The sequence below is a fragment of the Aythya marila genome, assembly GCF_965140915.1.
Source record: "Aythya marila genome assembly, chromosome: 14".
NCBI classification, from domain to species: Eukaryota; Metazoa; Chordata; class Aves; order Anseriformes; family Anatidae; genus Aythya; species Aythya marila.
Window position 1 is genome coordinate 9062874 of NC_139055.1, and position 9742 is coordinate 9072615.

General features: G+C 48.2%; 1 protein-coding gene across 1 annotated transcript in view; it reads right to left on the reverse strand.

The window, feature by feature from the left end:
• The window catches only part of PFDN1 (prefoldin subunit 1), a 31505-nt gene extending 24376 nt beyond the window's left edge, over positions 1-7129 (reverse strand). The window contains exons 1-2 of the mRNA XM_082771891.1: positions 6964-7129; positions 6652-6818 (exon numbers count right to left, since the gene is read on the reverse strand). Coding sequence (XP_082628017.1) covers positions 6652-6818; positions 6964-6996 — 200 coding nt within the window. The 5' untranslated portion in view covers positions 6997-7129. The remainder of the gene's footprint in view (positions 1-6651; positions 6819-6963) is intronic.
• Positions 7130-9742: the final 2613 nt, after the last annotated feature.

The following is a 9742-nucleotide window of genomic DNA, read 5'->3' on the forward strand; positions in this document are numbered from 1 at the left end:
CAGACCTGGATTTATCATTTGTATTAAGACTGTTCCAAATAAATTTTATACACTATATTTAAATCTGCATATCAGACTGGGAACGGGCTCTGGGCATCTCCACCCACCAGCCCTAGGGCCCTAGGTGTCAGGCTAGCTTGTCACACACCACAGTGGTACCACATCTGGAACAGCATTCCCAGGTACCACACGGACACAACAGGGACTCTTCCAATACCTCTTTGGTCCACTAATTTGGCCATTTTCATCTGCCACAGGAAAGCACCATTTAAACCCCTGTGCTAAAGCAGAGAAACAGATCTATCTTCTGAAAGAAATGCTTTAACACTGAGCATTTCCCACAGGGACTCTAACCCTTGATTTCAAAATTTCCTGTGGGGAATGGGGGAAAAAGGCTCAAAATACAGTACTTGAAATCCAGTAAGCGTCAAAACAAGCAGAAGTTCTTTGCCGTTACAAAATATGAAACTGACATTTTAAGCGCAAAAATAAGATAGCCATCTTCCATCATTTTTGCAGGCATTTGGCACAGCCAGCTACAAAAGCAGGCGTTTGGATAATGCCTTTAATAACACACTTTAACTTTTGGTTAACCCTGAAGCAGTCAAGCAGTTGGACTCGATGTTCTCTGTAGGTCCTTTCCAACTGAACTATTCTATTCCCTAAATATTTAATACTTGTACAGAATTCTTCCAAAGGTAGCCCTGTAGCACTGAAGCAACAAATCTGTTGCATTTAACAAGAGATCCCGGATTTCTCCTTTTTGGAGGTTGGGACAAAACAAAGGTGCCTTACTATGTCCTTGCTCCCCACAACATATGACGTCCAAACAGCTGAAGTGCAAGACTTCTTGAAAACTTTGGCACCTGCATTATAATACATTAGATATATTATAACAAAACGCCTCTGGACCACAGCAGATCAAACAACTTCTTCCATCTAGAATGGCAGCCTGCACAAGTAGTCTGTCTTGGTTCTGCCTCTTATCTTCTAAGTTGAGATTTTATCTCCTTTACATCTACCCAGGTAGCTCTTTCCTCTGTAGGAGCCCCTGTTGAGGTAACAGGTAGGGAAAATACTATGGAAAAAGAAGATACGAATGGAACAGATTTGTCTGAATTTCATACTCAAAGACCCAACAGAAATGTACTCCTGAAGAATTACATATTTCCAGGCAAGGGAGACAACCATCAAGTAAAAACTGCAGCCCTTCACTCACTAACCTTCTATCACAATGCTCACAGAGTAGGTAGGGGAGCACAAACAAGAGGTTCTGAGCAAGGCTGAGAAAAGCAGCTATTTTTTAAGCTAGCCGCTATTTATATTTTAAGACTATTTTCTTCTGTTGCGTATACATTTGATAAACACTGACTTATCTGATGTGTCCATTCTACACCAGTTCTCTGTCAAAGCTGTTTTTTTGTCCTTGTTTTTTGTTAAAAAAAAATGCAGCTATTTCCTGGAATTTAGCAGATAAGCATTTTGCATGCAAGCTATGAAAATCTTTTCTTCTCTAAAGTTTCGGTGTGTCATGGGGTAATTACATAGAGCAGCAGGGCAAGAGAGCTATAACTAGACCACAATATCCAGATTACAAGTGAGCAGCCCAGGGCAGCAGGAGTAAGATCAAGAACCAAGTGGGGGAACAGGGAAGAAGAACATCTTTGAGACATCAAAAGATGCCAAGCCGGCAAGGGAACCATCAGAACAAGCTCCCTTTCTGATCTTGAAGCAGAATCCAGCAGTCTAAACTCCCTGGATCCCTCTACCACCAGCAGTTAACTGAGAACCACTGATACCAATGGTACTCTTCTCTCACATTATTGATTCTACTTAATTAGACATTGTGGGAAATGAAATCTTGACTTTTTCAACAGCAAAATCACAGAATCACAGAATTGAAGGGGTTGGAAGGGACCTCAAGAGATCATCGGGTCCAACGCCGCTGTGAAAGCAGGTTCCTTAGAGCAAAATCCTTAGATGCCCAAGTAGGCATCCAGATGGGTCTCAAATATCTCCAGAGGAGACTCCACAACCTCCCTGGGCAGCCTGTCCCAGTGCTCCGTCACCCTCACCGTGAGGAAGTTCTTTCGCATGTTGGTGCGGAACTTCCTGGGCTCCATCTTGTGGCCATTGCCCCTTGCCCTGTTCCCACAAACCACTGAAGAGAGGTTGGCCAAATCCTTCTGTCTCCCACACTTCAGATATTTGTAAACATTGATGAGATCCCCTCTCAGTCTTCTCGAGGCTGAACAGCCCCAGGTCCCTCAGCCTTTCCTCATAGGGAAGATGCTCCAGGCCCCATCTCATCTTTGTGGCCCTCCTCTGGACTCTTTCCAGGAGCTCCCTGTCTTTTTTGTACCGGGGAGCCCAGAACTGGACCCAGTACTCCAGGTGAGGCCTGACCGGAGCAGAGCAGAGGGGGAGGATCACCCCCCTTGACCTGCTGGCCACACTCCTTTCAGTGCATGCCAGGATCCCGTTGGCCCTCTTGGCCACGAGGGCACAGTGCTGGCTCATGGCCAACCTGTTGTCCACCAGGACCCCCAGGTCCTTCTCCTCAGAGCTCCTCTCCAGCAGGTCGTCCCCCAGCCTGTACTGATGCAGTTGTTCCTTCCCAGGTGCAGGACTCTGCACTTGCTCTTGTTAAACCTCATTTGGTTTCTCCCTTCCCATCTCTCCAGCCTGTCCAGGTCTCGCTGGATGGCAGCACAGCCTCTGGCGTGTCAGCCACTCCTCCCAGCTTTGTGTCATCCCTGTACTTGCTGAGGGTGGACACTATTCCCTCATCAAGGTTGTCGATGAAGATGTTGAACAAGATAAGGAAGATTTAATTTTATCATCTATGTATTAGCCAGAGGCTGATAGCAACATGCTTGTCATGGGATTCATTTAAGTATTACAGCACCCATCAGCCTCTCAGCAGCTGGGCTTCAGTCCTGAACTCTGGACAAAGCCTTATCTGAAGAGATGGGCAACAGAGAGCCACTCGGATTTCACAGACCGACCTATAGTTAGTAACTGAACCATAAGGATTAAGCCTTGCATGTCCATCACTTCTCTGAGTTTTTGAAGTATGAGCAGGAAGGTACAGCTACCATATTCTGCAGTGATCTGTGGTGGTAAAATCTAACACCAATCCCATCCACAGAACAACAAAAAAACAACAATAAAATCAGCCCTTGCAGCTGTATCCAAAAAAGTGTCATCACCTGAGTGATTGCTCATGCTAAAGACAGGAATGCATTTAAATCTCACAAATGATCAAGAACGTTTAATCCTCCCTCAGCTTTCACTTGTGGATGGTTCCACCAAAAATCTGAGTCACTTTTAGAAGAAACAATGAAAACTAGACCATTACAGCTGTTCCCATAAAATGGTATACTCACAGAAAACTTTGAATATAAAGTTGTGCTGCAGTATTTGCTTGATTTTCACTTTCCTGCACTTTATTTTTAAGTGTATTTCCACAACAAATGAGAGAACTCTGATGATAAAGCAATGTCAAACCAAAACTGAGCATCTATTTTGGCATGGCATGAAAAATTGAAGTGCTGTCCTCACTGTGCCTCGCATAAGCCCTTGACATTTTTCTTCTCTAAATAAGAACCTTGTACAGGTTAATAGTTAAAAGAATGTAAAGGGAAAGGTCTGAATATTCAGACAGGATTCTGAAACTTAAACTTTCAGCATAGTTCTCAAAGCAGTATGATGATATCAGTTCACAAATAGCTTAAGCAGAAGTCCAGCACAGCAGTAGTTGTCTCAGGCTACGTAACAAGCCTTTCGAAAGAGTATGAAGTAAGAAAATTGCAATGTATTTGGCACAATGCCACTACTCAGATGATATCCTAGCCTCATAGACATGTACAGTACACAGCAATTCATCATCTCATACTATGTGGCACTGACATTTCTTGTGTTGAAACAAAAATAGCTATAGTAAAAGTAAATCAAGCACCACATGTGCAGCCCAGTAAGGCTTGTGCGTGTTATACACACTGCAATAATAACTAAATAAGAACTAAAAACGAACTCACCCACACAAGTTTTGGAACAAGTGGACTTTCACATTCACTAGTGGTGCAAGAAAAGCCTCTCAGAAAGGAAGCAGGCTCAGGCTCTAGGTTCAGAGCACAGAAACCACACAACTACGGTCCATGTAGTGCAGAAACAAATACAGAACTAGGCAGACTTCTTCCCAGGATGCATCACATCACTACTGTGCCTCAGACCTTTCACTTCCACAAAGACCTGGAGTAGTTCATTCAATAGAAGTGCATGTGCTACCCTCATGCACACACCACATATTAATTTAGCTGAAGAAAAAAAATTATCAGAAGTCAGATTCTAAGCAGCAGTTTCAGTGGGTTAAAGAAGAAAAGAAGACGGAAGGAAAAAAAAAAAAAGTGAAGTAAAACAAGAAAAAAAAGTTGAGTGCAGGAACAGAAGCACCAAACCTACTTTCAAGAATTTAGCTATTCAAGCAAGCTGTCAGAAGAGCTCCAATTACCAGAGCTGATACTGACACCAACACCAATCTTTTCTGCATACCTGAAATCTACTGGAGTTCTAACATTATTTACAGAAAACATCTATGCCTCTTTTGGTCACATGAGATAATGCTAAACTGTGCAAAACAAATCACAGATGTTGAAGACATCACCAGCACCCAAAGGTGTGTAAAAACCCATATCCATACAAGCCAATTAAATCAACAAGGTGTTTTGTGTGTGTGTGTTTTTGTTGTTGTTTGTTTTGCTTTGTTTGTTTTTAAGTCTCCAATTTCACTCTATAGAACACAGATTACAAAGACAAAACAACTGTAATGACCACTTCCTTGGAAATATAAATGGCCAGACTGCCCTTGGATTTTAATTCCTGCTCAAGCACAGCTTTAACCAATTTATCCAAATGCCCGGATTTCAGCCAGAAGTTTTCTATGACGGGATGGAGTGGGCTCCAGGAAGAGCCTTGTGTCCCTGGTGTGAGTTCATTACATTAGCAAGTGACACAGAGCATACAAAAACACAGCTACCAATTTGCAAGGCAGATTTCAGCCCCATGGCCAGAATAGGCTGAGCTCACATAAATACTGCATCAGGCTAAAGAAGGGGAAGAAAAATATATATATAAATAACTTATTCAGTATTGCGAACAGAATACTCTCTTAATCCGAATTTACATAATGACTACCACAACAAAATTCTTTAAAAGTTCAGGCTTTAAATACTTTCATAACACAAACCATATTTTTCTGGTGGCACCTCTACAATCCTCCAGGACCACAAAGCCACCTAGCAGAGTCTAAACCACCTTATCTGGTCATTGAAAAGTAAGCAAGAGAAAATTCCCCAAAAGACTGTCACTCCAACAGCTGCTGCACACAGAGAAAATATAAGTGGTTTCGGGGACAAAGAAGGTGAGTGTCTCTTACTGATAAGCTGGAAGCAGAAAGCAGGACAACGCATTTCAGCTAGCAAGGAAACACCGTCTCATTCACAAGCAACATTACTTTGCTGTAAAGATTGATACACTCATGCTTTTAAGGAATCTTGAAGCATTTCTCCATATTGAAGAAGTACTCTCTGCTTTCAGATTTTAAAAAAGCCCTAAAAAAAAAAAAAAAAAAAAGTTGACAACTCCTGAATTATCTACCTTCAGTCTGTCTTCTCTGTGACAAAAATGAACAGCCTCCAGTCTGACCAGGTTGCACCAGTCACCTCCTGCGAGAGACCAAAATCTATTTCCTTTCCAGGTCACTGGTATCTCCACGCAAACCCAAAATTTAGTTCATCTACATGGAGACATTTATTTACTGGGAGCCACACCATTCAGTGAGTAAGCTTGCATTCCAGATCTAAAACCAGCTTGTGTGAACTTCTACAAGGGACTGCTGAAGTCAAACAGAGGTGCATCAGCAATGTTAACCAAAACATATCACTTCTAGCTTAAGGTGTTTCTTTCAGCAACCATCCAACACGTGGCAGTAGCTTTCCATGGGTGCGCTGGGACTACCCATGCTCACTTTCAAGGTTTAAATCCAGACAAGCCAGCACTGACATGACACTGCAAAGTGCTCTCCTGCAGACAAACATGTGTGTCAGCAAAGGCCTGAGCACGTGAGCTGCACGTGGGTGCTGTCCACAGAGTCCGATGTAAATTATACCCGGAACAATCGCAGCTGGACAGACTGCGAGAGCCTCCCTTGCTGCTCACAAATGCAGCTTGTCCTTAGAACTTTGTTTTGCTAATTGAGATTATAAAATTCAAAGTCGTGGCAAACGAGACCATCACGGAGAGCAGCAGAGCCAGCAAGCCAACACGAGCAGAAGTACCAGGGGGGCTCCTAACAGTCCTTCCTAAAGGGATAAAGCAGCAAACCCCGACTGATAAACCCCAGTAAGCTTCACTGTACTCCCAGAAAGACCGAGGGAATCCTGAGGGGAGGGAAAGCTGCCACATTCTTCATAACAAGAAGAAACCTCTCCCAAGAGACAGCAGCCTGGAGGCCTTTTATATACAGAGACCACGAAGATCTCCTCACCTACCGGGCTGCCACCTCGCTTGCCTACAAAGAGGCACCCACCAGCCATTTACCAGCGGTACGGAGGAACACAAGGCCCAGGCCTCGCACCGGGGGCTACTCACATTCTGCCCACGCCCTCGTACATGCGGGTCTCGTCCACCAGCATCATGATCTCGGTGTCGGTGAGGTGTGCGTGCTTCTTCGTCTTGCTCAGCTGCTCGATCTGGATGTCGGCCAGCTTCACCTTCTGCTGCGTGTCTATCACCTTAGCCTGGAGCTCCGTGAAAGCCTGCGGGGGGGGAGAGAGAAACCACAAGGAGAGGCTGGGGCGGCCGGGCCGGGGGCTGCGGGAGGGGAAGGGGCCAGCAGGGCAGCGCTGCCTCATGCGGGCGGGCAGGGGGCATTGGGCAGGGCCCCCCCGGGCCGCCCGTTACCTTCTTCAGCTCCAGGTCCACGGGCGCCGCCATCTTCCACCCGCCCGGCGCCTGCGCGGGGGAAGGGGGGGGGAGAGAGGAGATGGACGGGGAAGAGGAGGGGAGAGGAGAGGGATGGAGGAGAGCAGGGAAGGACAAGGCAGGAGAGGGATCTGGAGCTGTGTTTAGGGTCAGCAATAGGGCCAGCGACCAGCTCGGGTGGTGCCGGGCTGCGGCACGGCTCCGCGGTGGGGCTGCCTCCCGGGTAGTGCAGGCAAAGCGTGAGGCGCTCGCTGTGCTGCTCTGCTCCTCGCTGGCTGAGGAAAGGTCCCCGAGCCCAGAAGCTACGGGGACAGGTCAAATAAAGCTGTGCCCGTAGCTAAAGCTAGAGGCAGGAGTGCAAGCGCAGGCTTCATGCACGCAGAAGCAGGGCTGCTGCTGTGGGGAGGGGATGGGGTGGGTTGGGGTGTCCCGCACCAGAAGCGGGAGCGGGTTTATGTGGCAAGGTTTGGGTAACAGGGGCCATAGGGGTGGCTTCTGTGAGAAGAATCCAGAAGCTGTCCCGTGTTAGATAAGGGCCCCGCTGCTGGCCAGAGCCGAGCCAATAAGCGACGTTTACGCCTCTGTGAGAGCAGAGTTAAGAAAGAGAAAAAAAAAAAAAAAACTGCTTCACAGCAGATGGTAGAGTGAGATGAGTGAGAAACAGCCCTGCAGGTGCCAAGGTCAGTGAGGAAGGAGGGGCAGAGGTGCTCCAGGCAGCCTGTGGAGAGGCCCCTGGTGGAGCAGGCTGTCCCCCTGCAGCCCACGGGTACCACATGGAGCAGATCTCCATGCTGCAGCCCATGAATAAGCCCCCAGTGGAGCAGGTGGATGTGGCCTGGAGGAGGCTGCAGCCTGTGGAGAGCCCTCCTGGAGCAGATTCCAAGCCAGAGCTGTAGCCCGTGGAGAGGAGCCCATGCAGGAGCAGGGGGCCTGGGGGGAGCTGCTGCCTGTGGGGGACCCAGGTTGGAGCAGTTTGCTCCTGAGGGATGGACCCCATGGTACGGAGCCAAATCTGGAGCAGTTCTTGAGGAGCTGCTGCCTGTGGGAAGCCCACGCAGGATCCGTTCAGCATGGACGGCATCCCGTGGGAGGGACCCCATGTCACAGGGAATGAGAGTGACCAAGAAGGAGCGGCAGAGATGAAGTGCCACAGACTGACTGCAGCCACCATTCCCCTGCGCTGCTCAAGGGGAGGAGGTGGAAGAGAGTGGATGTGGGGAAGGTGCTTTTGGTTTCTTTCCTTTGTTTCTCACTTCTCTAGCTTGTTAGCAATAGGCAATAAATCTTACCATCTCCCTATGCTGAGTCTGTTTTGCCCGTCACGATAATTGTTGAGTGATCTCCCCCATCCTTACCTCACCCCTTGAGCCCTTTTCATTTCTCCCCCTTTCTCTTTGAGGAGGGGGAGTGAGGGAGCGGCTGTGGTGGAACTCAGCTGCCCACCTGAGTAAAACCCCCACAGGTGCATGGCTGCAGCTAGGACTGGGAATACCAACCAGCTCAAATCCAGTTAAAAGCTGTGAGAAAGGCTGAGGAGTGCAGCATGCTTGCCTGGCAGTTTGTGTGTTGACAGCACAGTACGAAGCCCAGGGTCTGTCTGTGACACGCAGGGGTAGCAGTGCTGCTTCTGTAGAGGTGGCTGCTCCAGCAGCCTGCTGATCCCTGCACAGCCCTGCTGGACTCAACCAAGCGAGTTCCTGCTCATGAATCACCTCTGCTGCTTCCAGTCCGAATTTTCCTTGGAGTTTGTCCAGACAGGCTATAGGACAAGGTATGAGATCATGATGAGACCATCAGATGCCTTTTGGGGAAAGGCAGCAAAAAATTAAATGCCCAGCGTGGCATTCTGTAGTCAGAGGCAAGCAGGAGGGAACCTGCTGGGGCACCCTGATTTAACAGCAGAGTGCAGGACCTGACCTTCAGGGACACTTGGTTCTTCTTGTAACCTGGACAGACACACATGCTCTGAACCAGTTAAACCCCAAGCCTGGGATGCAGGGAAGATGTTTCCCTTTGATCTCTCTGTGTAAGACCTCAGACTGTTGAGGCCCCTCCTGCTGCTCTGCACCACAGACCCCAGTGTATACAGCACACAATGATTCCTGCAGAGAAAAGGAAAACCTCGCACTGAATAGCAGGAAGCATTTCATCAGCCAGCTCTAGCATGGCCTACTCTCCCTGGGGGAGCACGGGTGTCCCTCTGCTTGAGTCAGCCACAGTTTAGAGTCCACTGCACAAAAGGCTAGAGGATGCTCAGGAGTGAAGAGCAGTGCCTTGGCTTGGGGAGGACGTGGCATGGGGACTTCCCACCTTGGTAGCGACGGATGCTCTGCATTGGGCTGGTGCTGGCTCCTGTAGGGGCATGCTGCTGCCCAGCTCTATGCGATACTGCTGGTGGTCTGTGAGCCCAAGAGCAGTACTGGAGCCTTCTGGCCCTTAAGCTGCCCAGAGAGGTTGGCCATCATTTTCAGTGCCTTCCTGATCTCTTCCGAGTCACTGCAGCTACCATCCCAGCAGGCCCAAGCAGTGCTGCTCCCCAGGTAGAGAGCTGGAGCTGGGGACAGTCCATCCTCTGCCTGTACCTCCCAGATCCTTGGCACAGAGGTATAAACCAAGAGGACTGACCACCTCCAGATCCAGAATAAGACAGGCCGGGGCCAGGTCTGAGTATCCCTGTGATCCCTAAAAGGGAGGATCTGCTGAGCAATTTTGCCCTGAAGCAACGCAGTGAATCTGGATGCCAAGCTGAGATGGTTAT